Source organism: Haemorhous mexicanus, chromosome 7 (genome assembly GCF_027477595.1).
Source record: "Haemorhous mexicanus isolate bHaeMex1 chromosome 7, bHaeMex1.pri, whole genome shotgun sequence".
NCBI lineage: Eukaryota > Metazoa > Chordata > Aves > Passeriformes > Fringillidae > Haemorhous > Haemorhous mexicanus.
In genome coordinates, this window is record NC_082347.1 from 42,214,432 (window position 1) to 42,240,590 (window position 26,159).

At 51.2% G+C, this 26,159-nt stretch overlaps 1 protein-coding gene across 3 annotated transcripts; it reads left to right on the forward strand.

The window, feature by feature from the left end:
- Nucleotides 1-1,448: 1,448 nt before the first annotated feature.
- On the forward strand, nt 1,449-25,631 carry PPP2R2D (protein phosphatase 2 regulatory subunit Bdelta). Of its 3 annotated transcripts, none has more exons than XM_059852252.1 (10): nt 1,449-1,603; nt 1,818-1,916; nt 12,884-12,981; nt 15,139-15,304; nt 16,349-16,461; nt 18,962-19,139; nt 20,266-20,430; nt 22,408-22,577; nt 22,654-22,745; nt 23,660-25,631. In XM_059852252.1, exons 1-10 carry the CDS (start codon nt 1,597-1,599, stop codon nt 23,937-23,939), a joined length of 1,368 nt encoding a protein of 455 aa, XP_059708235.1. In that variant the 5' UTR covers nt 1,449-1,596; the 3' UTR covers nt 23,940-25,631. The 3 variants fall into 3 exon arrangements, with proteins under 3 accessions (XP_059708235.1, XP_059708236.1, XP_059708237.1); XM_059852253.1 differs by having other exon boundaries at nt 1,457-1,603; nt 1,821-1,916; XM_059852254.1 differs by lacking the exons at nt 1,449-1,603; nt 12,884-12,981; nt 15,139-15,304; nt 16,349-16,461.
- Nucleotides 25,632-26,159: the final 528 nt, after the last annotated feature.

Consider the following 26,159-nt stretch of genomic DNA (forward strand, 5'->3'; position numbering starts at 1 on the left):
CTTAGGCAGGGCTGCCACTGAGACACCAGAGCTGATCCGGGCTTAGGCAGTGCTGACACTGAGACACCAGAGCTGAGCCGGGCTTAGGCAGGGCTGACACTGAGACACCAGAGCTGAGCCGGGCTTAGGCAGTGCTGCCACTGAGACACCAGAGGTGAGCCGGGCTTAGGCAGTGCTGCCACTGAGACACCAGAGCTGAGCCAGGCTTAGGCAGTGCTGCCACTGAGACACCAGAGCTGAGCCGGGCTTAGGCAATGCTGCCACTGAGACACCAGAGCTGAGCCGGGCTTAGGAAATGCTGACACTGAGACACCAGAGCTGAGCCAGGCTTAGGCAGGGCTGCCACTGAGACACCAGAGCTGACCCGGGCTTAGGCAGGGCTGACACTGAGACACCAGAGCTGAGCCGGGCTTAGGCAGTGCTGCCACTGAGACACCAGAGCTGAGCCGGGCTTAGGCAGTGCTGCCACTGAGACACCAGAGCTGAGCCGGGCTTAGGCAGTGCTGCCACTGAGACACCAGAGCTGAGCCAGGCTTAGGCAGGGCTGACACTGAGACACCAGAGCTGAGCCGGGCTTAGGCAGGGCTGACACTGAGACACCAGAGCTGAGCCAGGCTTAGGCAGGGCTGACACTGAGACACCAGAGCCGAGCCGGGCTTAGGAAATGCTGCCACTGAGACACCAGAGCTGATCCGGGCTTAGGCAGGGCTGACACTGAGACACCAGAGCTGATCCGGGCTTAGGCAATGCTGCCACTGAGACACCAGAGCTGAGCCGGGCTTAGGCAGGGCTGACACTGAAAGGCGGTCGGGCCTTGGCAGGCGCTGCCCAGGGAGGGTTGGAGTGCCCCTCTCTGGAGGTGTCCAGGGAATTCCTGGAGGTGGCACTCAGAGCTCTGGGCTGGGGACAAGGTGGGGATGGGGCACATCTAGGGCTCGGTGACCCTGGGAGGGCTTTTCCAGCCTCGGTGGCTCCGGCATTCTGTGATAAAGCTGTCCCAGAGCAGCGCTGACCCCCTGAGCCCCCGCTACCCTCCCTGCCCTCAGCCCAGCTCTGGCGCTCGCTGAAGGCGGAAACGAGTCAGAGGCACGTTTGGGGTTTTTTGTTGCTTTTGTTGTTTTTTTTCCCTCATCACAATTAACCCTTCAGGGAGCGAGCAGAAATAAATCGGGAAGCACAGCGTTATCTCCCCGCTGTGGCGGTCCCGCCCCGTCCCTTCACGTAAAGCCGCGTTTGGAGCAGCGCGCGTGGAGCCCCCGCTGCCGCCTGGAGAGCGCCTCCACAGCACCAAGACCACCACTTCTTCTTCCTCCTCCTCATGCTCATCCTCCCGCTCCCGCCGCCCTGCTCGCCCCGCCGGACCAGTACCAGTAACGGTGCCGCGGCCGGGACCGGTACCGGTAGCGGGCCGGTGCCGGGATCACCGCCCCGCTCGCTGCCCGGCCCGCCCTCCCTGAGGGGAGCCGGCGGTGACGTCACGGCCGGGCCGCCCGGCAATGGGCGCCATTTTGAAACCGCGAACCCTCCCGCGGCTCCGGGCGGCTCCGTCCCGCTCCCGGCCCCGCTCCCGGCCCCGCTCCCGCGGCTCCCCCCGCCATGGCAGGTCTGTGTCCGCGCTCCGCGCTCGGCTCCGCGTTCGCGCTGGGATGGGCCGCGGGTCGGCTCCGTGTGGCCGCGGGAGCCGGCCGCAGGCCGGGCCGCGCCGGGCGGCACCGGCGGGTGATGCGGGAGCGCGGCGGCCCCGAGGGGTCCGGGCCGGGCTCGGCGCGAGGTCTCCTCTCTCCCTCCCTCTCTCACCGCCCTTTCTCCCTCCGCAGTAGTGGCGAGAGCTGGAGGCGACGGCGGCGGCAGCAACAACGAGGTGCAGTGGTGCTTCTTGCAGGTGAAGGGGGCGATCGACGAGGACGTGGCGGAAGGTGAGGGGAGCCCCTGCACGCTGAGCCCTGCCGGGCGGCCGCGGGGCAGCGCCGCAGCATCCCCGGCCGTGCCGGGGGGTGTGTGCCATGACTAAGCGAGCTCCCACCCGTAGAGCATCGCAGAGCAGTCACGGCGGCTTCCTCCAGGTCTTTAGTGTGAATCCCTGAATCCCTAGGTAGTTGGGGTTGGAGGGGATCTCTGGAGATCACCCAGCCCAACCCTGCTCAGGCAGGGCCACCTGCAGCAGGGACACAGGAACGTGTCCAGCAGGGTTGCAGTGGCTCTGCAGAGGGAGACCCCAGCCCCTCCCTGGGCAGCTGCTCCAGGGCTCTGCCCCTCCAGGGAAAGAAGTTCTTCCCCATGCTGGGCTGGAACTTGCTGTGCTGCAGCTCCTGGCCAGTGCTCCTTGTCCTGGCACCGGCCTCTGACAGCCCCTGGGGAGATTTGTAGGGGTTGATGGGGTCCCCTCTCAGCCCTCCCTTCTCCAGCCTGACCAGGCCCAGCTCCCACAGTCTCTCCTCATCTCAGAGATGCTCCAGTCCCAAAATGATCTCTGTGGCCTCTGCTGGACCCTCTCCAGTAGCTCCTTGACTTTCTTGTCCTGAGCAGCCCAGAACTGGGCACAGTTCTGGGCTTAGGATAACTGTCTACAGTTCTGGGCTTAGGATGAAAGGTAACAACAGTGATACGATACAGGGAGAGGAAAAAAAGAAACACCAGTGGAGTCTGTCAGGCTTGTCAAGTTTCGCTCTGACGCACAGAGAGTGCAGCTCTGTCATTTGTGCTGCATTGAAAAGTGCAGTTTAAAGGGTTCCTGCAGCTGCGGAGAGATTTGATTCCCACTTGTTAACGTTTATGAGCTATAAATAGGGATATTAAGCAGGGAAAAAGGGCACACCTTCACATTTCTCTGAAACTTTCCAGGCGCTTCATGTTTTGGACAGAGTAGAAAACAAGAAATGTTTTAACTGGGAAAAGTGTTTTCTGTGGAGTGCAGAACCTGGGTGGAGGTTTTGCTTGACTCTGATGAGAAAGTTCTTTTTTTGCCCCTAAATTTTCTGTGTTCTAACTGTCCAGGCTGGCAGCGCTCCTTTCTAGAGCGTGAATGAACTTGCAGGGCCGTGTGTGCTCAGCTTGGGTTTGGGATTTTATTTTTGTTACTGGATGCAGTAAATATTTTTCCTTGCTGCCTGCTATGGGGAAATTGTGCTGACAGTGTTTTCATTTTCATGCCACTTGTTTGGCATTCCATTTAGAATAATGGCCACTGGAGGGATAGACTGGAAACTGCTCAAGAAACTGGACTCACTTAGTTGTTTTCTTCCTTTTTCTTCCCACTGTATGTTTGTAGCTTGCTCTGAAGTTCCCAGAAATCTTGTAGAAATGTATATTAAGTAGCTTGTGAAATCTTGTAGAAATGTATATTAAGTAGCCTGTATGTTTTTTAAATCTTTCTTTTTTTCTTGGACCTGTCACCTGTGTGACTAAAAGTCAGTTCTCCATAAGTAAAGGATTTATTCCTGGGGACATCTGGCTCCTGGGGGCATCTTGCTTCCCAGGTAACTCCTGTGCAGCCTGGATTTGCACAAAGCAGGAAAGCTCCAGGAATCATTCAGCACCTGATTTTGCAAAACTGCCACTAAAGTCTCATTTTCCTGTGGGAATACCAGAACTATTTACAGGCTTTGTGACTTCTTGATTTTTTGTTTTGATTTGTGGCCTTTCCCCTCCTCTTACATTTTGCCTTGAAATTGGAATTAAATATAAAAAATTCGCTGTTTATTTGCTAATAACTGCCCACATTTCATTTCCTAGTAAGAGTACAAATACATGGCTAGATTTTGGGCCTCAGTTAGGGACATATTTACTCATTACCATCTTTTAAATCATCTCTTACCAAACTGCACATCTAAACCTGCTTGATGGACAACTGTTGCCTTGAAATAGCCTTCAAATTGCACATAAATTTTTGTGACGGTGCAAACTTGATACTGCTGTCAATTTTTGGTCTATTTTCTGAAAAATCAGCTCTCTAGAGGAGGAGGACACCATGAAGTTGCTGTCCAGCCTATTCCATGCAATGTGTTTTGCTGGATTTTCTTAGAGGTTTGTTCAGGAGTTGAAACAGCTCAGCCAGGCAACTTAACCAGAAAATCCTTTCTTTTACAGTGCAGTTCCAACATACATTTGTACCCCACAGTTGTTTCTCAGGTGTCTGGCTTCATCACAAACACTGGGACAAGTGGCTGTATCAGACTGGCAGCTGGATTTTCCTAACTGGGCCATTAATACAGAAAATCACTGTCTCCTCTTTGTCTTGTCTGTGCCTTGCCTTTCCTCGGTGACTAATCCCTGACCTCTGCTCAGGCTCTGTGTCAGGAAAGAGAAGGGCACTGTTCAGTCAGACCGTTTCTGAAAGACAGGCTAATCCATCACTTATTGAATATGGATTTTGTGAAGGCTTGGATATGACTCTTCTGGAACGGAAAAGTTTAGCTGGATTCAGGGAAGAGGACTGGAGGATAAAACAGAGATTGTGTGAAAGATTTAATATTAGGGATGGCAACCATCACAATTTGAAAACAAAGCTAATTAAAGATTGTGTTGTAATTTTGCTGTTAGAACCACGTGACTCCAAAACTTGCACTGATTGCCCATGGAACTTGTAATTCTTGGGCTGCTTTTTTTGTAGAAAGACCTTTCTAAATAGAGAATACAAATGCTGCCAGTGACTTTATGACTTCCATGATTTCGGTGTTGAATTTGTTTTGCATGTTCAAAATTGTCCATTTTGGGAGGCTCTTTCTTTTGGGGCAAGTAAAATGTAAATCTTGTTTTTTAAATAATGTACAGATTATGCCCAAATTCCCGTGGGCCAGACATTCTGCATCTAATCCATGACCACTTGTGGATGCAGTGCTGGATCTCCAGTTAGTGATCCAAGAAATAAACTTTTTTTTTTTTTAATTCTGCAGATAGTGACTGGTCTTGATTGGCAGGACAGTCAAACAGAGACATCCCATGTTACCATCACTTCAGCCAACTCTCCTTCTGCTTTTGCTGCCTGTTAGGTGCTGGGTCAGACACCTCAGCAGTTTGCCAGGAAGCAGAACACAAGGAGCAAAGACAACCACCATCTGATAAAAATATATTAGCCTGCCATCCTGAGTGCAGCTACAAGTGATTGAGAAATGTTCTTTAGAAATTGTTGTTACAAATCAGTGATTTAAGACATTCTCATGTGTGGTTGAGGATTTCACTTTGGCTATTCTCCTGTCCTTAAAGGAAATTCAGGCATGGTTTTGTACTTTAAAAAAAACTTTTCAATAGGGGTGCAGCTCTGTGATGTCTGGTTCAGTTGCATGAAGGGAGGTGCAGAATTGGTTCAAGCTTTAATATTGTCTTTTTTCTGTAAGAACTGGAAGGCAGGGGACTGGTGACTACAGAGCCATGTGCTGTTTGCTGTCACCTTAAGCCACTGGTCATGCCTGGAGGTGACACTTGTGCTGCAGAGGGGCAGGAGGTGGGCTGTAAGCTGGGTTTGGGCTGGGTTTTTCCTTGAAAGCCAGTGCTTTGCCATGAGCAGGACCTCAGATGCCTCTTTGCCTTCCCTGAAGCCTTAGGGTTACCCAGGGCAGCTGGGGCTGCCCCTGGATCCCTGGAAGTGTCCAAGGCCAGGTTGGAGCAGCCTGGGACAGGGCAAGGTGTCCCTGCCACCCATGCAGCTGTGGCACTGGGTGGGCTTTGGTGTCCCTTCCAACCCAAACCAGGCTGGGATTCCATCATTATATTTTGATGAAATATGAAGCTTTGGTAAGATGGAGGTTGTGAATGATGAAGAGTTTGAATAAGGAGTGAGTATCAATTGCAGAGTTGTAAGTGGGAATGCACAACAAAGCAATTTGAGTGGTGGGAATACAGGAATTAGTGCAAGTCTTCCCGTGTGAGCAGTGGGAGCCACTGGATTTGTCCCTGCAGACAGGCAGGCTGCATGCAGAGGGAAAAGCCTAATGAAAAACCCACTATTTTTTTTAAAGGATGGGAAGGTGTGAAAACTTAAACTGAAAGAAAAATTTGATTTTCTTATCATGGTAAGACTTTTATGAACTCCTGATAGAAGTACACCCAAAACCATCACAATGAGCTACTTAGAAAAAACTAACAATAGCATGAATTAATTAAATACACTTCTAGTAGGAGAAGGCTTATTGGAATTAGTCTTCCAAAGGTTAAAAAATAATACCAAGGCAGTAGATTTGCACAAAGAGTACTGGCTTATGTCACGAATCTGAGAAACAGCCTCCAGAATTTCTCATGGCTTGTAGGGAAGGCAGGGCAAGCTCTACAGGCAGGAAAGCAGCACATCTGTGGAACTGAGCTCTGGCTTTGCTGCTCCTTTTCGTGCCATGCTGGTCTGGCTTTCTGTGCACTGACACAGGCAGCTCTGAGCACCCCAAACTCAAAGACAGCTTTTTCGGGATGTCATTCGGAGTCTGGACTCCCAGTGTCAGGTCATGGCTGGTTCCATTGATAGAAGACTCAGATGGAGCTGCATGAGGGGCTGGCACTCACGTCTGCCATGAGCCAGAGCTCTGGGGTGCTGTGCCATCCCTGGGGGTCTGTCTGTCTGTCTGTCTGTCCGTCTGTCTGTCCACGCTGTGCTCCCGGCGGAGCAGTCTGTGCGCTCCTCCAGGAGCCAGGTGGCTCAGCTCCAGGCATCCAGGACACACAGGAGCTGGCAGGCTTTCCCACACAGCTCCAAACAAGATGTTTGGAGTCTGCCATGGCCTGTCAGCAGCAGCACTGACCTCAGAGAGCTTCTGCTTCCCGGCTGGCTGGTGCCCTACTCTTGCTTTACCTTAAATCTGTTCAAGGATTTCAATTAGTCCCAAAAGCAGAGTTATTTTGGACTAAGTTAAACAATGCCAGGTGCCTAAAGGCAATTCAAGCCAATTTCTAAAGTGATTTGAGTATTAGGGCATAAAAAAATGGTTGGACCTTAAAATAGGTCTTTAGTATGTCAGAGTGTTTAGTTGTGTAAGCTAAGAGAAGTTTGGCCTGAGCAAAACTATACCCCTTTGGCTTAGTCTCCTTATTTCTGGTACACCTCACTCCTGTGGTAACTCTTCAAAGAAATCCTGAAAGTGGAAATGTACAAATTGAGTATATAAGGAGGCTTATTCTGAGAAGTAGGTGATTTGAGTAACTTGCATGTGTATGTATATTGTCAGGTGGTTATTGGCAGCTGCAAAGCTTGGCTCATGTTTCAGTGCGATTGTGATTTCTATCGGCTGTTAGGAAACAGCACTTCAGGAGCACTGACAGCAGGAGCAGTCAGTCCCTCCCCACTGCTGGGTGGCCCCCTCTGTTCCACTGGCTGTGCTGGCAGCTCTAGGGGACAGCCCTCCTTCACCTGGAAGCAAGTCAGTGACATGGACAGGGAGGAGGGAGAGGCTGAGGGGCAGAGGTGGGTGCTGGAGTCAGAGTCCTGCAGCGGCTGCAGTGGCAGCACTGCCTGCCTGCCCAGCACCAGGAGTGTGGAGCAGGGGGCTGCCAGCAGCCATTCCCGCTGGAGAGCTGTCTGACTTCACACCCCTGCTTCCCTCTGCCCACCCCAGAGCCTTCAGTGCAGCTGCATATCCATGGGAGTGGTTGGGAAGTGCAATTACTGCAGATCAGTGACAAGCAGTTCTGAGGCCCTATGTGTCTAGAACTTGTTAAGCTCCGATAGGATTTTGGTTTTTAAACGTTTTTTCTATTATTTGCTCTTTAGCAGGTGCTGGTCTCTAAATTGCTTGATTTTCTTTGATAATCTCTTCCCTCTAAATGGGCTCTCTGGTTTTTTGACTGATCTTATTTGCTCCTATTATATTTTTTATTTGAGGAGTCTTTCCTGAGTTTCTCTGAAGCAATGGCTCCTTGCTGTTCTCACTGCCCACATCTGTCACCTGTGGTCCCTCAGAATGGTCTGTTGTCCCTGTCTGCTGCAAAGAGAGTTGTGTTCCTTCTGATGTCGTGTCACACAGTTCAGCTCAGCGTTCCAGGGGGATCCCAGTGTCTGCTCTCTGAGTTGATGTAGGAGCACATAACCTGCACTGATCCCTTCTACACTCTCTGCTTGCTTCCCATTTGCTGTGGGAGACCACACGGTGCCTCTCACAGCTTTGTCCAGCCACAGGATAACTCCAGCTTTGTAGGATAGCAGTGTTGGAGGGAAAGGTGTGCACTTCTTAGCTTGATCATAGCCACAAAAATATTCCCTCTGCTCAGCTCCCACTGGCAGTGGGAGCTCCCCTGACAGTCCATGCCAACCATCTGCCTGCAGGCCAGTCCAGCCATTTCCTCTCAAAGTAGGAGCCTCTTCAGAGGTTTCCCTGGCCTTACAGAAGTTCCTGCTTGGTCCCAGGATGGGTCATGGGAATTGGGGCTGTGCATTCAGACTCCTCTCCAGGGAGCAGGACAGGAGCCAGGTTTGCAGGCAGGCATTGTTCAGGCTGTGTGCTGAAGTGGTACGTTGTCCATTACATATTTGGAAAATTCTAGGTTAAAATGCCCTGGAAGCTGGAACAGCCTCCTTTTTAGGTGCTGTTAGAGAGCTGTGAGTGTTTGGTTCCTTTTCACTTCATGTCTGAGGAGTGGATTGTGACAAAAGACCCTGTGCAGCTCAGGAGGATGAGAGGCAGTGGTGCTGACCATGTCTCATTAGTGTTGGTCCTGAGTGCGAGCTGCAGCTGCAGATTCCTTCTCTCCTGGGTGAGCCATCAGGCAATTCCATGTTTTCAGGTTTGGGTTTTCACCAGAGCAGCAATGCACAGCCAGCTTAGAGAGGAAAAGTTCACAGGAGCTAATTTTAGGCACCTGATGTAGATGTTGTGGATCTCTTTGCATTCTCCATTACCTCAGCTGAGAGGCCGGGCGCTGATACCGGTGTCAGAAATACCCGGGATGAATCCTGGGGGGATTAAGTTAGTTTGCAGGTATAAGTTTGCTGTCATCTCCAAATCCTTACAAAAGCTGGTTTCTGCCACCCCAGCCCACTTTGCTCCCAGCAGAGCTTGCCCAGGAGGCTCTGGAGGCTGTAAACTTCCCAGAATTCTGGCAGGAGTTGTTTGTAGGGAGGTTTGCACTCAGCAGAGATGGTGAAAGGCTCAGAGCACTCAAACTGAGCTTTGTCACATCTGTCAGGGCTTACAGGGCTGTCCTGAGGCAGGCAGTGGGCTCTACCACATTACTGCACAGCTGGATTTGTGGCCTCTGATGTGTTGGGATGGTGTTTCCCACCCATGGAAGTGATGAGTGCTCTTAAATTTGGGAGTACAGAATCACAGTGTAGTTGCCAGCAATCCTTTTAATACACCAGCTGTGAAAACAGTTCAGAGTTTCTCCTCTGGATGCAGTGTAACCAAGTTGGAACTCATTTCCAGAAGTCAGGCTAAAGATGAATTTTTCTTGTCTGGAAAGAAATATTGCCAGCCTTGTATGTTACTGTGAAGTCCCAGGGATTGCTGCCCTCCCTGGTTACAGGAGGAGGATTTACATGGGTGCAGAGCAAGTCCCAGCCCCACGGGAACAGAACTGGAGGGACAGCTGGACAAACCTCTGTTTCTAGAAAAGCAGTACCTGGGAAGAGCCTTGGGGTGCTGTCCATGAGCAAATATCACACTGGTTTGTCTTTGCTCACCCTTGCCCACATTCCATTGGGAGTTCCTCTGCTGGCATGGAAAGTGAGGCAGGGGGATAAGACTGATGCTTGTATACCTGAGAAGCAGTTATGACATCTAATAAAAAAGCCTAGAAATCCCAGAGTTAATGCAGTGATGAGGAGCCTGCAGAGGTTTGCTTTGTTCTTCCCTAAAAGTTTTAAGGTGACTTGGAAGTGAAGATCAAATGTAGGTGGGTGAAGTGTTGAGCAGAACAGGGATGGTGTGGAATTCATTCTGTGCTTTACTTGGAGTATTGGAATACTTTTTTTATTTCACCTGCTTTGAGATGGTGGAGTGCTGAGGATAGTGGGTGGAATGATTTGGGGGATTGATCTGCTTCAATTAAACGTGCCCATAGGGAAAACTTTATAATTCATACATTTATGGATAAAACAAGTACAGGACTATTAAAGCAGGTATGTGCTCATATTCCAAATTTTGTAACTTAGAAAATATTAAAAGGAAGCTTCTCTATTTTTGTCCTGCTGTGCCCCCCCAGTTCCCTGTTCCCTAGAGCATGTTGCTGACAGACTATTGCAGTGCATCTTCTTGTCCCCTCCTCTCCCTGCATTTCTTGTTTCAAGCCATGGAATTTGGGTAGTGTCTGTGTTTTGGTGCATTTCCACCCCAGACTCTGTTTGTCTGGGTAGCACTGCTGGGGAATAATGGCTGTGTCAGCAGCTGGTTGGGCATTTTTGAGAAACAAAAATGGTACACAGATTATTTTGAGCAAATAAGTGTGTGAATACTCCAGTAGCAAATGGGAGAAGCTAATAATAGCTGCTTCTTTTTCTAAAATAAAATGGAAAAGTAGCTTTTGTGACTTTGAAGGAATTGTATGTGCTAAGGAGGCCTTTATTCCTGTTCTTCCTAAATCTCCGAGGGTAAAAGGGATCCTTGCTAGAAGGGCTTGCAGGTGGGGGTGGTAGTGGAATATTAGTTTTGCTACTAACAAACTGCCGTAACTCAAGGGCTTCTTCCTGTATGAGTACTGAAAATGTCATAAAATTCTCAGTGAAGTCACTTCACTGATTGCTTACCTTCTCAGTTTGTTTCTTTTTCCTTGGTTTCCAGCTTCTCCAGGGTGTCTTCTAAAATCCCTGTGTATAATTAATAATAACAGATAATTGACTAGTAATTCCCTTTAAAGAAAGGTGGCTATAAAACTGGATGTGTCCAAAAGCTGGTTAGTAATGTGATATTGAAGGCTGGCATAAATCTGGCATGTAATCTGTAGAAAGATTATATTTACTCATTTATTTAGTTGTTCTAAATAATTTTTGTTTTAATCCAAGAAGGTAAATCATTATCTCTCTATACCAGGAAAAAACTTTTAATGGCATCATTGATAAAAGATGAAAACTGAATTTATACTGAGAAAACTGGTTAGTGTTTCTAATCACCTTCCTCGTGAGAGTGAGGCATTATTGAAAGGAGTTTCAAAGATAGCACATCAAGATCAATACAGGAAAGGAGTTTCCAGGGAGTTTCCAATTGCACACTCTGGTACCAATTGATATGATACACTTCAAACCTCAGAATTTTGCTATCTGCATCATAAATGCAATATTTGATGTGAGCAGGAGCAGTGTTTGCTGAGTGCTTTGTCGGGTTTGTTGCCATCTGCCCCAGCCCCGGGACAGACATTTCCAGCTCCTTATCTCACCTCCCCTTGGCTGGGGTTGTTCAGTGGCAATTATTTCTTTATTGCCACCTCCCAGAGGGACTGGGGCTGCTCTGGGGGATAAGCACTGGCCTCTCTCCAGCCCCAGGGCACTGCAGGTCCTGAGGGCTTTTCCTTTGCTCTCCTGCTCCGGGTGTCCTCGCTGATGCTTCTGCAGGGAGCTGCTTCAGGAAGCTCAACTGAAGAATTTTGTTTCTATTTTGCACCTTTGGCCTGGCAGAGCTGCCTGTTCCAGGTTCCTGAAGTTGCTAACTCCATGAGTGCTTGGCTTGGGGAAGGCAGGTGTGCCTCAGCCTCACCTGGATCAGGGCACGCTGCAGGTGGGAGCAGCACCCGTAGCAGGATGCACACACTGCATGGGATCCCTGGGGGAGGCTCAGGGCAGGGATGGCCCCATGGACACTGCAGAGTTACTGCCCAGGGGCAGCACACACACCTTGGGGAGCTCAGGGATATCCCCATGGATACTGCAGAGTTACTGCCCATGGGCAGCACACACACCTTGGGGAGCTCAGGGATATCCCCATGGACACTGCCCAGGGGCAGCACACACACCTTGGGGAGCTCAGGGATATCCCCATGGACACTGCAGAGTTACTGCCCAGGGGCAGCACACACACCTTGGAGAGCTCAGGGATATCCCCATGGATACTGCCCAGGGGCAGCACACACACCTTGGGGAGCTCAGGGATATCCCCATGGACACTGCAGAGTTACTGCCCAGGGGCAGCACACACACCTTGGGGAGCTCAGGGATATCCCCATGGATACTGCCCAGGGGCAGCACACACACCTTGGGGAGCTCAGGGCAGGGATATCCCCATGGACACTGCCCAGGGGCAGCACACATACCTTGGGGAGCTCAGGGATATCCCCATGGACACTGCCCAGGGGCAGCACACACACCTTGGGGAGCTCAGGGATATCCCCATGGACACTGCCCAGGGGCAGCACACACACCTTGGGGAGCTCAGGGATGGCCCCATGGACACTGCAGAGTTACTGCCCAGGGGCAGCACACACACCTTGGGGAGCTCAGGGCAGGGATATCCCCATGGACACTGCAGAGTTACTGTCCAGGGGCAGCACACACACCTTGGGGAGCTCAGGGATTTCCCCATGGATACTGCCCAGGGGCAGCACACACACCTTGGGGAGCTCAGGGATTTCCCCATGGACACTGCAGAGTTACTGCCCAGGGGCAGCACACACACCTTGGGGAGCTCAGGGATATCCCCATGGACACTGCAGAGTTAATGCCCAGGGGCAGCACACACACCTTGGGGAGCTCAGGGATATCCCCATGGATAGATACTGCCCAGGGGCAGCACACACACCTTGGGTTCCTAAGCCAGTGTGCCTCTGGTGACTAAAGGCCTGCACTGAGGAACGAGTAAGTGTTTTAGCTTGTCAGTAAAAGTGTGTCAGGCTTTGAAACATGGCTGCTTTTGGGGATGTAAATGAAGAATTTTGTCATTGCATTAATACAAGTTGTAATTCTTTTTTTGTGCTCAAGTCTTGGAACTCCTTGATTTGCTTTCCACATTACAGTGCTGGTTTATTTCTGTTCTCTTTACAGCTGATATAATTTCAACAGTTGAATTTAATTACACTGGTGATCTTCTTGCAACAGGAGACAAAGGTGGCAGAGTGGTTATATTTCAAAGGGAACAAGAGGTCAGTGACTCAAAAAACAAAAGTGTTGTTACTACACTGTTCTTGTGTTGCACAGTCTCACTTCATCTGTTTGTGCCCCAATGTTTAAATGGAGAGTTTTCTCAGAAAACCCCAAGTTAGACACGTTTCTAAGTATCTGCCCTGTGCTGTACTTGGTAAGTTGGTTTCGTGAGGGTTTCCCTCCCTCCCTGCTTCCAAAAAAGAAAGTCCCCAAAATCCAAGTGAGTTCTTTATATGTACCTGGTGTCCTCAGTGTCGCTTTGCAGAATTTGGACTTTCTCCTGAATTTTTCCACTGGGTCAGGCTGGTCTGAGATAAATCACAATGCTTTGGGAGAGAATGTAAAAGAAGTTCAGGAAATAAGCTGCAAGAACTACAGGATAAGGTCGTTTAAAATTGTTTGAGGATTTAAAACCAGTGGAAACAGCCACTTCTCCAGAAACACTTGAGAATTTCCCATCAGGAGGGTGGGAGCACTGTCCCCCCTGCACTTCCACAGTTCCTGTTCATGAGTTCAGCTGTTGTGTGACAGTGCTGTAATGTTCCTGTGTGTTCATCCTGAGCTGGGATTTCCTGAGCAGCAGTGGGGATGGGAAACATCCACCAAGTGCTGGAAGGTAATTGTCATGTCTGAGAGGAATCTGGGATTGTGTTCTTTAAAAAGTCAGTATTGAACATGGTAGTTCTCACCAAAGTATCTACATATTCTGTCCTTTGAGGAGCTGAGAGGAATTTGAGGTTTTGAGCATTCTCCTGGGTCAGAAATACCAGAATTGATAATGGAATTTTAATTCAGCTTGTCTGTACATGAATATCACAGATCTTCGGGTGCTGTGGGATTTCTCCAGCAGAACCCCTCTGCTCTCCTTGTGGGGCTCAGATGATGCTCTGTGAATGAGCACCTGGCCAGTGTTTTACATTTGTGCTCACTGTGCTGCTGGTCCCAGCCTGTCCCACAGGTGCCTCTCTGGTTGTACTGGGAGGCTCTGGAGCAGGGAGGTGCCAGCACTGCTGAAATGTTACCTGGCTGCCCCCACACGGCTCCGGGCTCATCCATCATTTACTGGGGTGGCCAGAGGCTTAACCAAGGCCCAGAGATCAGGTCAGAAGTGCCTCCGGCACGTCCTGAGCTTCTCGGGATCTTGGACTTGCCTGATGTGGAGGGGGACTATTATGGGCTGGCTCTCAGTTGTTCCGTAAGGCAAAACCTGCCTGTCATGGCACTTCATCGGAGAGGGGAAACAACCCCCAGGTCAGACTGTTCACACAGGAGTATTCAGCTGTCTCCTTGGGAGCACATGGAAACTGAGGGAAGAGTTGGGAATGAGGGACATTTATTTTGTTAAATGCTAAGCTGCAGGAAAGAATCTAGAATAAGTGTGTAATGGTGGAACCTTAAAATAATAACCACATTTTTTAACCAGTTTGTATTTAAGATTTGGTTCACTAGGTCAGTGACAGTTTAGGGTGGTTATACAGTTCCCCAGACACTTGGAATTTGGGAAGGCACCCTGGAGTGCTCTGCATCATGCCCTGGCTCATAGGACTTGACTTCACTTGCAAGCAGCAATTACTCCAGCCAAACGTGTGAGTAGAGAGGGAAAGCTCCAGTGCCAAGGCAGCTCACTCTGAGTGCAGGAAACTTCAGGATGGGGTCAGGTGAGAGGAACCTGCTCAAAATTCTTACAAGTCAATGACATGTAGGGAGTAAAATCATGTAAAGTCTGCGAGCTCAGTGGCAGTGTGGAAACTCCACAGCCGTGAGGCACTGCAGGGCCAGCTGCACCCCTGGGGCTGTTCTGCACCACAAACCACTGACACCAACTTACTCAGAAAGCCTGATAACAAGTTGCCTCAAATCTGATAATGCAAATCTGGGGAACCTTGGGACTTTGCTCTCTGTTCCTTGCTCCCACACCCCCCACATGAGAATAACAAAGCAGATATTTATACATAAACCTACATTTCTAAAGAGGAAGGGCTGTGTGCACTGTATTGATGCTAAACTGGGTACAGTATCACAGACTGAAGATTCAAAATTCACGAGCTGTTGTAAAAGCTGATGTTCTGATTGACAGTTTCTAGTGGTTGTGTTGTGTGGGCCATTTCTGAGGGACCCAGTGCTACCAGCCTCAAAAAATGCTCTTTTTCTTGCAGACTAAAAGCCGTCCTCTCTCTCGGGGAGAATACAATGTTTACAGTACCTTCCAGAGTCATGAGCCTGAGTTTGACTACTTGAAAAGTCTAGAAATTGAGGAAAAAATTAATAAAATTAGGTGGTTACCACAACAGAATGCTGCTCACTTCCTGCTGTCTACAAATGGTAAGGGCCCTTTCTTTTGCACAAAGAACTTTGTCATTGGAATATTGTCACACCTGTCATACACTTGGGGTTTTTTTCTGACATTTTGGGGTTGTTTTAATGTCTTCTCTAATTACATGCAAAGTATGCTTTGATTGTAATGTTGGCTGTGTGAATATTTGGTCTGTTTAGTTTTGGTGCATCATGGAGCATCTGTAAATGAAATTGTAGAACTGGATACATGGGTTAATCAGAACAGTTAGACTTATGTCTTAAAGGTATTTTCCAACCTAAACTATTCTGTGGAAAAAACTTGCTCTTATTATCAGAGGAATACATTATTCCTAACTGTTTATGTCACTTTGTGAGGTCGTGGTAAAATTCTAGAAGCAGGAGTGACTTCTGTCTGCTGGTCTGTGCAATTAAAATAATTTCCTCTGATAGAAGTCTTAATAAAGTATTCTTTAAACAGTGTCATCTGAAATGCTCTGCAGGAGTCTGGGGAGGAGAGAGAGGTTTGGCTCCAGGTAGCCAGGGATCTCCCCATTGGGTGAGACAAGTGTGCACTCACTGCCTGCAGTTGGGGCACTTCTCTGGTAACACCTGGCAAGTGCTTTCCTTTGGAAGCCCAAACACTGGGGCAAATCCTGATCTCTGCCTTTGGCTGGCTCTCAGCAGGTGCCTGGGACAAGCCTGGCTTCCTTTATGACCATTAGTGCGAGGAATTCATGTGTCTGTTGGGTTTTGTCCCCTGCAGTGGTCTCCTAATGTAATTCAGCTAATCATCCAGGGCTTAGTGGGGACTTTGGGTAATTGGTGTGTGAAACTCTGCCCAGGCAGTGGCATTTGGATGAGCGGGAGGCACAGGGCCTTACTGCTCAGGCACAAATTGGGATCTTCCTCAAACTGCTCCTCATGTTGTGGGTAAAGAACTCCCTCAGGGTCCTTCTGCTGCAGGCAGGGGAAACGCAGACAGGTCACTCGTGTCCTCTCTGCTGAGTCCATAGTTACTGATTTGATTTTGTATTCAATCCATTCTCAAGCATGTGAATTTTTTGGTTTTAGATAAAACTATTAAACTATGGAAAATAAGTGAGAGGGATAAACGAGCCGAAGGTTATAATTTAAAAGATGAAGATGGAAGACTTAGGGATCCTTGCCGAGTCACAGAACTACGGGTACGTCGCTGCTCTTTGACTTTGTGCATCTCTCTGCATGCTCTTCTCTGTCTCTGTGCTACCAAACTGAAATGTGCAAATCAGAAATGGTGTTTGCATCAGGCTCATTGAATCCTTCAGAAAAAAACGGAGACACTTCATGTTCTTAGATATAAAAACTATTAGAAAAAGTTCCTCTGGAAAGCTTGAGGAAAACTTTAGTTGTTATAATACTGTATTTCTAAGAGTATGCTTCAAAACTTTGAATAAGGTCTTCTCTGGCTGGATGAAGGTGTGTTTGTTAGAGCAAGTTCCAAGCATTTGAATAACCTGATGTTCCCTGGAATAGTCTTGGACATCATGCTGTAGTGGTAGGGTTAGTGCTCCAAACTTGGGATCATTTGGAGCAGGAGCCCAAGAAATGAAAGGTGGGGTTGGGGTTTTTCCTGGGGTTTCATGTTGTTCCACCATCAGCAGGAGCAGAACTTAAGGCTCTTGATGCTCTCAAGAGCCACTGCTCAGTGGTTGGGACTTCAGCTGGAGGGATTTCTTGGGGTTTGTCTTGCTTTTGCCTAAGCTGAACATTGAACAGAAGCTTTGGGAGTACGAAATGCATTGGGAAAGGATTTCCACTGCCTCAGTGTGTGCAAGCCAGGATTGGATTGAGTGTTGCATGAGAGCAGCTACATCCCTTAGGATCCAGTGGTAGAAGGAGGTCCCAGTGAAGTTTTGGGTTCTGCAGCCTTGCCCTGCTGGAGCAGGCACCAGCTGGGGCACTGGAGGGGCACTTTGGGCTGCTTAAGGCACTGTCCTGCACAGGGGGAGCAGCAGCAGCACAAACCTCTCCTGTCAGTGCCCTGCAGTTGCTGCTGCTCTGGGCTGCAGCCCTTGCAGGCACTGCAGCCTGCCTGGGAGAAGGGCTGATGGATGAGCCAAATGTCAACAAGAGCTGGCTGGAGGAAAAGCCTCACCTGGAGGTGTTGAAATGCTTGGGGTTTGGAGAGCCAGAGTGTACCAGGAGCTCAGGGGCTCTCTTGGCAGGTTTTGTTACAGAAACACGGTGCCCATATTCAAGGGGACGTGGCCATGGAGGAGAAGGAGCACTTTCCACAGAGACCGTGGCATTTCCAAGTCCCATTCCTGATCTTTCCCATTAGTGCACCTGTGCTGCACAGCCAGGCTGGGAGCACTCTGCTGAGATAGGACAGTGGCCTGATAAAAAGGAATGGATTAATTGTAGTCATTAGTTGATGTAAACAGGCTGGGAGATACAAACTGGGAAGGCAGGTAGGGAGCTCTGGGAGCAGGACACCCACGTGTGCCTGAATTCCTGCTGACTGTTCATGAACAAAGTGGGAATTTTCTTGGAGACTGTTCTGGCCAGTTTCCTGAGCACCCGTCCAAGGCCTGGGGACGTTTCTGAGGGTTTGTTTACAAACACAGCCCATGTGCTGTTGGGTGAGACACCAAGGGCTGGCTTTGACTGGGAGGTTTCCTGTTGGCAGTGTCCAAAGTCAGCATCCATGTGCTCTCTCAGTATTTTTTGTGCTCAGTGGATTTCAGAAGTGTTTAGTCATGTAATCAATACAGAAATCTGTGCAGTGCAATTAATTAATTGCCATCAAACAAGCTGTGGGGATCAGGGCTCAGTGTTGGCGCCAGTTCTGTTTAAGGTCTTTATTGATGATCTGGCTGAGAAGGTCGAGGGCGGCCGCTGAGTTGACAGAGAATGGAAGGTGAGTGGGATGTGCATCTGCTGGAGGGCAGGAAGCTCTGCAGGGGAAACTGGACAGGCTGGATTTGTGGGCCAGGGCAGAGGGGTAGAGTTCCCACCCCTGGAGGGGTTTCACAGCTGTGTGTGGCACTTGGGGACCAGGGATGGTGGTGGCCTCAGCAGTGCTGGGGGTATGGACTCAATCTGGAGGGTCTTTCCTAAGGCACTGACCCTGTGCTGGGTAATGTGTGGGGGTCAGCAGTGACTCTGTGCCTGGGTGACCCCGTGGGGAACAGCAGTCACTGTGCCAGGGTGATGTGCAGGGGTCAGCAGTGACTCTGTGAGGGTCAGCAGTGGCTCTGTGCCAGGGTGATGTGCGGGGGTCAGCAGTGACCCTGTGAGGGTCAGCAGTGGCTCTGTGCCAGGGTGATGTGCAGGGGTCAGCAGTGACTCTGTGAGGGTCAGCAGTGGTTCTGTGCCAGGGTGATGTGCAGGCGTCAGCAGTGGCTCTGTGCCAGGGTGATGTGCAGGGGTCAGCAGTGGCTCTGTGAGGGTCAGCAGTGGCTCTGTACCAGGGTGATGTGCAGGGGTCAGCAGTGGCTCTGTACCAGGGTGATGTGCAGGGGTCAGCAGTGACCCTGTGAGGGTCAGCAGTGCCTCTGTGCCCAGGTGACCCCGTTGGGGGTCAGCAGTGCCTCTGTGCCCAGGTGACCCCGTTGGGGGCCAGCAGTGCCTCTGTGCCCAGGTGACCCCGTTGGGGGCCAGCAGTGCCTCTGTGCCCAGCCCGTGTGCTCTGTGCCCGCTCAGGTGCCAACGCTGAAGCCCATGGACCTGATGGTGGAGGCCAGCCCGCGCAGGACCTTTGCCAACGCCCACACCTACCACATCAACTCCATCTCTGTCAACAGCGACTACGCCACGTACCTGTCTGCCGACGACCTGCGCATCAACCTCTGGCACCTGGAGGTCACCAACAGGAGCTTTAGTATCCTTCGGTGCCCTCTGCACAGCAGGGGCAGCTCAGCTGCCTGTGTTTAAGAGAATCACTTCAGTGTTACTAATTAGAGTGGGTGTTTGAAGCCAGGGCTTAAAAGAGGATTCTGAAGTCTGGAGGTGTAATGCAGTGAAAGCAGGCTTTGGGATGCTCAGTCTTTGCTGAGGGCAAGCATGCCTCCAGTGGAAGACTGTCAGTAGAAACATCAGAGAGGGTTTGATTTCTAAGGAGAAATTGAGGAATTGTGGGAGCATCCCTAACCTTGGAATTCAATCAGCTTAAATAAGAGTTGTTGGATATGAACAGTAGATCCTTTGTTACTGCGGATACTCCCTTCAAAGTTTGTGGTCTCTCAACCAAGTGGCATTTCTCATGAAACCAAATCTCAATATTTTTTCATGTCAAATGATATCATTAACTGCAGAAGTAATTTTCAGATCTTTCTGCAAACCTCTGTAACTAAAACTAACAGAGTGCTTTACATTGACAAATCTGCAGTAAAATAAAAGCTGCAGGAGTACTGGTGCCTGAATAGGTCAATTTCCAATGTTTTAGGTCAGGTTTTCCAAAGCTTTAGGTAAAGAGATGAGGCTTATTTGGTGTGCAATAAGAAGCATTAAGAAGGATGCTTAGGGAGACTTGCTGGACTTTGATTCTTGTGAGATAGCCTTTCACTCCAGGAGTCTGAAACAGCCCAGCATTTTGGATTCGAGATGGAGAAAGCACTAATTAAAGAGTGGAGAGGCACTTTTTAAAAGAGCATGTAAAGACAGGCCAAAGGAGACTGGCTTCCAAGAGCCAGAGGACAGGGCTAGATGGGATGTTGGGAAGGAATTGTTCCCTGGCAGGGTGGGCAGGCCCTGGATCCCTGGCAGTGCCCAAAGCCAGGCTGGACACTGGGGCTGGGAGCAATCTGGTCCCTCCCACCCCAGACCAGTCTGCGATTCTGTGACTTGTGAAATCCAGAGTTCTCCAGGCTGTCCCCCACTCTTGTACCTTAGGGTGGAAAGGAAGCTCTTGCCCCAGTTTCCTAGCTGGCATTGTTAGGCTCTGTCACTGATGAGCTGCCGGAGGGGCTCGGGTGTGAGGCGTTGCAGGCCTTGACCAGCTGTGGCAGACATCGTGGACATCAAGCCAGCCAACATGGAGGAGCTGACGGAGGTGATCACGGCGGCCGAGTTCCACCCACACCACTGCAACGTGTTCGTGTACAGCAGCAGCAAGGGCACCATCCGCCTGTGCGACATGCGCTCGTCAGCGCTCTGCGACCAGCACTCCAAGTGTGAGTGCCCTCCTGCCTTCCGCCGCCTCCTGCCTTCCTTCCTTCCTTCCGCCACCTCCTTCCTGCCCTCCTTCCGCCACCTCCTGCCCTCCTTCCTTCCGCCACCTCCTGGCCCTCCTTCCGCCGCCTCCTGCCTTCCTTCCTTCCACCGCCTCCTGCCTTCCTTCCACCTCCTGCCTTCCTTCCGCCCCCTCCTTCCTTCCTTCCACCTCCTGCCCTCCTTCCGCCACCTCCTGCCCTCCTTCCTTCCGCCACCTCCTGGCCCTCCTTCCGCCGCCTCCTGCCTTCCTTCCTTCCGCCCCCTCCTGCCCTCCTTCCGCCACCTCCTGGCCCTCCTTCCGCCCCCTCCTGCCTTCCTTCCACCTCCTGCCTTCCTTCCGCCCCCTCCTTCCTTCCTTCCACCTCCTGCCTTCCTTCCGCCCCCTCCTTCCTTCCGCCACCTCCTCCCCGCCTTCCGCCCCCTCCTTCCTTCCTTCCCCCACCTCCTGCCTTCCTTCCTTCCCCCACCTCCTGCCTTCCTTCCTTCCCCCACCTCCTGCCTTCCTTCCTTCCCCCACCTCCTGCCTTCCTTCCTTCCCCCACCTCCTGCCTTCCTTCCTTCCCCCACCTCCTTCCTTCCTTCCTTCCCCCACCTCCTTCCTGCCTTCCTTCCGCCACCTCCTGCGTGCCTTTCCTGCCCTTCCTGCCCGCCTTCCTTCCTTCCTTCCCTCCTGCCTGCCTGCCTTTCTTCCTGCCCGCCTCCCTTCCTCTCCTCCCTCCTTCCTGCCCACCTTCCTTCCCTCTGGCCACGGGGGACCCGACCTCCCTGGGGAGCGCCAGGGGAGGGGAGTGCAGCAGTGCTGGGCCCGTCTCAGCTCTCTTGTTCTGTCTGCCCCTGGGCACAGGTGTGGTGTGAGGCACCACCTGGCTGCTCTTTGCCCATTTGTGCCTCATAAACTGACAGGGATGAGCACTTTGGGCACAGTGAGGCCTGTCTGCTGGCCACACTCAGGCTGGGTCCCTCTCAAGGTATCTGCTCTCCCCTGTGACCAGTGCAGCTGCTAGGATAGGATGAATCCCTAGGAATACACCCTGGAAGTTTCCAGGGCTGCAGGGTGGCTGCTCCCCAGGCTGCTGAGCCACCAAAGCATGAGCAAGTGAGGAAAGAAAGCTTTGCTGTGGAAGCCATGGGGATCCTGCCTGGGCCTTGCACACAGCCACATGTTCCTGTTCCCTGCTGGCAGAGCTGAGCTCTAGCAGTGCCTGCCACAGGGACACTTCCAGGCCAGCTTCCTGCAGTGCAGAGAGGGCTTTCTTGGGGCTAGAAGGAAATACTTGTGCAATGGGAAGTGACTAATGCGAGGCCACCCCACTGATCCGGTTCAGTGTCGCATTAAATCACTTAAAAGCACTTTATTTTTATCTGCTTGTGACTGAATCCCATCCTGCTGCAAGGGGTCTTTCAAAAACTAGTGAGGTCTGGGTAGGCTGGGTCAGGGATCTCTGATTTCAGAGGTTGACTTGTGGATTTAAACAACACATGTGTTGATCTGCTCTCTAAAGTCACACAAACTGTGTTGCAAATGTAGCTGCTCACATTTCAGGGTTTGTTCAGTACAGCTGTGGTTCAGAGCTAAAGAAAAGTACATGGTCCAGTGGTCTCCTGGTGCTGGGGTCCCTGCTGTTCCCACCTGCTGCTGCTCTGGCTGATGTGTAGATCAGGTGTGATGGTTACAGTACCCACTGCAGTTTGCTGCTCTGGTTGATCCCCAAGACCTGTGAGTTGTGGTTTGCTGGTGCTGTGCTCCAGTTGAATGTTGGAGATGGACATCTGGCACTCTGGTGACCTAGAGCACCGCAGTGCTAAAAAAGAGATTATTTCTGAGACGTGTCTAACAGCAACTTTCTTCAAAGAGAAGCTAGTCACTGATTTGAAATTCTCCAGTGCTGAAAACAAGAGGCGTTGGTTTCATGTGGAACTGTGTGTTCTCTCTGCAGTTTTTGAGGAACCGGAAGATCCTAGCAGCAGATCATTTTTTTCAGAAATAATATCCTCGATATCTGATGTGAAATTCAGCCACAGCGGGCGATACATGATGACAAGAGACTACCTGTCTGTCAAGGTGTGGGACCTCAACATGGAGAACAGGCCCGTGGAGACCTACCAGGTAGAGCAGCCACGCGTGCTGAGCTGTCCCTTCTGTCCCCGTGCCCGTGCGTGTCCAACGCGTGTCCCTTCCCCAGGTGCACGAGTACCTGCGCAGCAAGCTGTGCTCCCTGTACGAGAACGACTGCATCTTCGACAAGTTCGAGTGCTGCTGGAACGGCTCCGACAGGTGAGGCTGAGGGGCCTGGCTCGGGGACGGGCTCAGCCTGGCCAGGCCCAGCCAGCGGGGGTGCCAACGGCTCCGAGTCACAAATGTCACACAAATCCCTGCAGTAGGCAGGTCACACCGACAGGATTGCCAGGGCTGTTCCTGCCCTGTGCCAGGTGAGCCCCCACCTGCAGAGCTGGCCCAGCACAGGAGGGACCTGGAGCTGCTGGAGGGAATCCAAAGGAAGCACCAAATGCTCACAGGCTGGAACAGCTCTGCTGGGAGAGGCTATTCAGGCTCTTCCTGAAAGGCTGTTCCCCTGGAGAGGAGAAGCTCCAGGGTGGCCTCACAGTACCCAAAGGAGCCAAGAAACTGGAGAGTATTTACAAGGGCCTGGAGTGCCGGGACACAGGGAATGGCTCCCACTGCCAGGGGGCAGGGCTGGATGGGATATTGGGAATTGTTCCCTGGCAGGGTGGGCAGGCCCTGGCACAGGTGCCCAGAGCAGCTGGGGCTGCCCCTGGATCCCTGGCAGTGCCCAAGGCCAGGCTGGACACTGGGGCTGGGAGCACCTGGGACAGGGGAAGGTGTCCCTGCCATGGCAGGGGTGGCACTGGGAGGGCTTTGGGGTCCCTTCCAGTCAGACCAGTCTGACTTCTTTTGACAAGGGGCAAAGGGATAGAGGAGCTCCAGGAAAACCTGCTTTGCTCACGTGCAGCTGAACAAAGTGTCACTGCAGGTGAGTGCCAGTGGCAGGAGGGGATGCCAGGGGAACACCTGCTAAAAGAGAAGTGGTGCACTGGAAGCAGAGGAATGAAACAGGTGTCAGTGGAGAGGAGAGGAATGGAATGCCACGGCCTGCTGATGAGCGTGGTCTGAGAGGAGGGGGTGGATTTTATTTCTTACAAGATGTGCCTTCCTTTTCCTTGAACCAGTACAATCATGACTGGATCTTACAACAACTTCTTCCGGACGTTTGAGCGGAGCACGCTCCGGGACACCACCCTGGAGGCCTCCCGGGAGAGCAGCAAGCCTCGTGCCATCCTAAAGCCACGCAAAGTGTGCACTACTGGCAAGAGGAAGAAGGACGAAATTACCGTTGACAGTCTGGACTTCAACAAGAAGATTCTGCACACAGCATGGCACCCCATGGAGAACATCATCGCTGTAGCTGCCACCAATAACTTGTATTTATTCCAGGAAAAGGTTAACTAAGGATGGCTGCCCGCGGACAGAGTCTCGTCTCACATAGTTCAGCTCAGTTGTTTATCTGTAACAGAAGGCCTTGTTGTCCTAGCAGTGAGGAACATTGATGCACTTACTTCCCTTGAGCTATCGGAGAGCATCTGGCCTGGCTTTGAGTTCCTGGCGTGGTTCTGCCTTCGGTGGGGTGGGAATGTCCACGCGGCTTTCGGGGAGGACCCTCCGAGGCAGAATTGGTGGACAGTGCTCAATGAGGCCAACACTCAAAACAAATGTATTTATTGATGTCTGAGCCTTCCTTTCCAGTTTATAGACCAAAAAATTTAACACCTGAGAAGAAAAAGTTGTCATAGAAGTGTAATTTCTCTCTCTCGCTCTCTCTGCTGTAATATTTGGGCCTTTCAGAACATTTCTCGTGCTTGATGCCTGTCCATTCCTCCTCGGGCCCGGGCCAGGGCCTGACCTCAGAGCACAGCAGGGCTTGAGCTGGGGTCTAGGCAGGTGTCCATGGCTATTTACTCACCAACTGTACCTATAACCACACCTTCTGGTGGAAACCACTTAATAAATAACAGCCTATCCAACGTGTTCTTAGAGCTGGAGGGATGTATTCAGTCTTCTTTTTGTATTGCATGTCCTGAGCTGGTGCAGAACAGTTCTGGTGGCACCTCTGACAGGGTTTGCCCCAAAACACCGAGTTTTTGGCAGACTAATGCGAACTTTTTTGTGTAGTATTTCAGATTCTGAATTTAGAGTTTCCATGGCATTGTCATAGAGTTGGAGTTGCACTGGATTTGTTGTCAAAGGCTCTGTGTGTGCCAAGTAGGAGATGGAAAGGGTCCTAGAAACATCCACAGCCTTAACCAAGTGTCGGCCTTGCACGGAGGGAACCAAAACATCGACACCTTCTCTGCTCTGAGGATAAACATGCAGCTTCCTGGCGCATCTCACCCTCAGCCAGAGACAGACCTGACGTGCGTTAATGGTTTTTAACCTTTTTAGTATTTGTCACAAAGGGAACAGTTTATTTTAAGTATTTGGCGTAGAATCTTGCATTTCCCACTGCAGTTCCAGAGCCACTCCGGGCTGTGCTGCAGCAGGGCCGGGCTGGGCTGCCCAGGGAGAGCCCCAGCTGGCGGGACAGCAGCTGCTGGAGCTCTCTTGCTCACTTGTTTTAAGCCTTAGGTACTGTTTCTTTCTTTGTTCTTTTTTTCTTCCAAAGAGGCCTAAATCACATCCCCTTCCCCCGGATGGGCCCGGGGCCACGTCCAGCAGCCCCCAGCAGCCAGAGGCTGCACTCTGCCAGGTGCCTGCAGCCTGGGAACTCCTTCCCAGAGCTCCAAGCTTTCCCCCAGCCAGCCCCAGGTGTGGTTACACTCCGTTTTCCCTGGAACAAAGGCTTGTTCCAGTCCCAAGAGCAAACCGTGGCCGTCCCGCCCCTCCCGGTACCGCCCCCGAGCCGCTGGGTCCCAGGAAGGTGGGAAGGACAAAGCCTGAGGTTCTCCCACCCAGGAAAGGCTCGGTCCAGCCAGTCCTGTCCTGTAGTTGGTTGTGACACTTTGGAACTCTTGGAGATGTGGAACTGGGGGGTTGCTGAAGCGTTGATCCGACCGCGTTCCCAGCGCCTGCTCGAGCCGATCCGTGGGGTTGTACATAATTGTTCAGTTCTTTTGACCAAAAAGTTTAATAAATTTTAAATGTTTACCTGGCCGTGCTCCCTGTGTTTTGCAGCGTTTCCTTCTGTGTGGGAGGGAGTTGGCTGGATGGGCCAGCCCAGGGGGTGTTTCCAGTTGGGATGGTTGGAGTGGCCAGGGCTCCTGGTTGTGGATCTGTTTTTTCAGCAAATGCAAGTGGAATATCCGTAAAAAGGATATGGTGGAATCTCCTGTTCTACAGCCCTGTTTGCTTGTACCACTTCCAATTCGCTTTTGACTATTCTCATGGAATTTTTATCCTTTTATCTAAAACCAGATTTTGGTGTCAAGTTTGGTAAAACTGCTGCCTAGCGGAGCACCCAGTCTAGTGCAAGGTTGTGCTCCCCATGGCAAGGGGCAGAACTGGATGGGGCAGAGCTGGGTGGGCTTTCAGCTCTGTCCCAACCCAAGCCCCTCTGGGACTGTCCCTGCCCCTGGGCTTTGGGCAGGCCCACAGGGAAGCAGCTGAGGGAGCTGCACGCAGCCCCTGCAGGCCAAGGCCGCGGGCTCAGCCCCTGGTGATGGTGCCAGCAGTGAG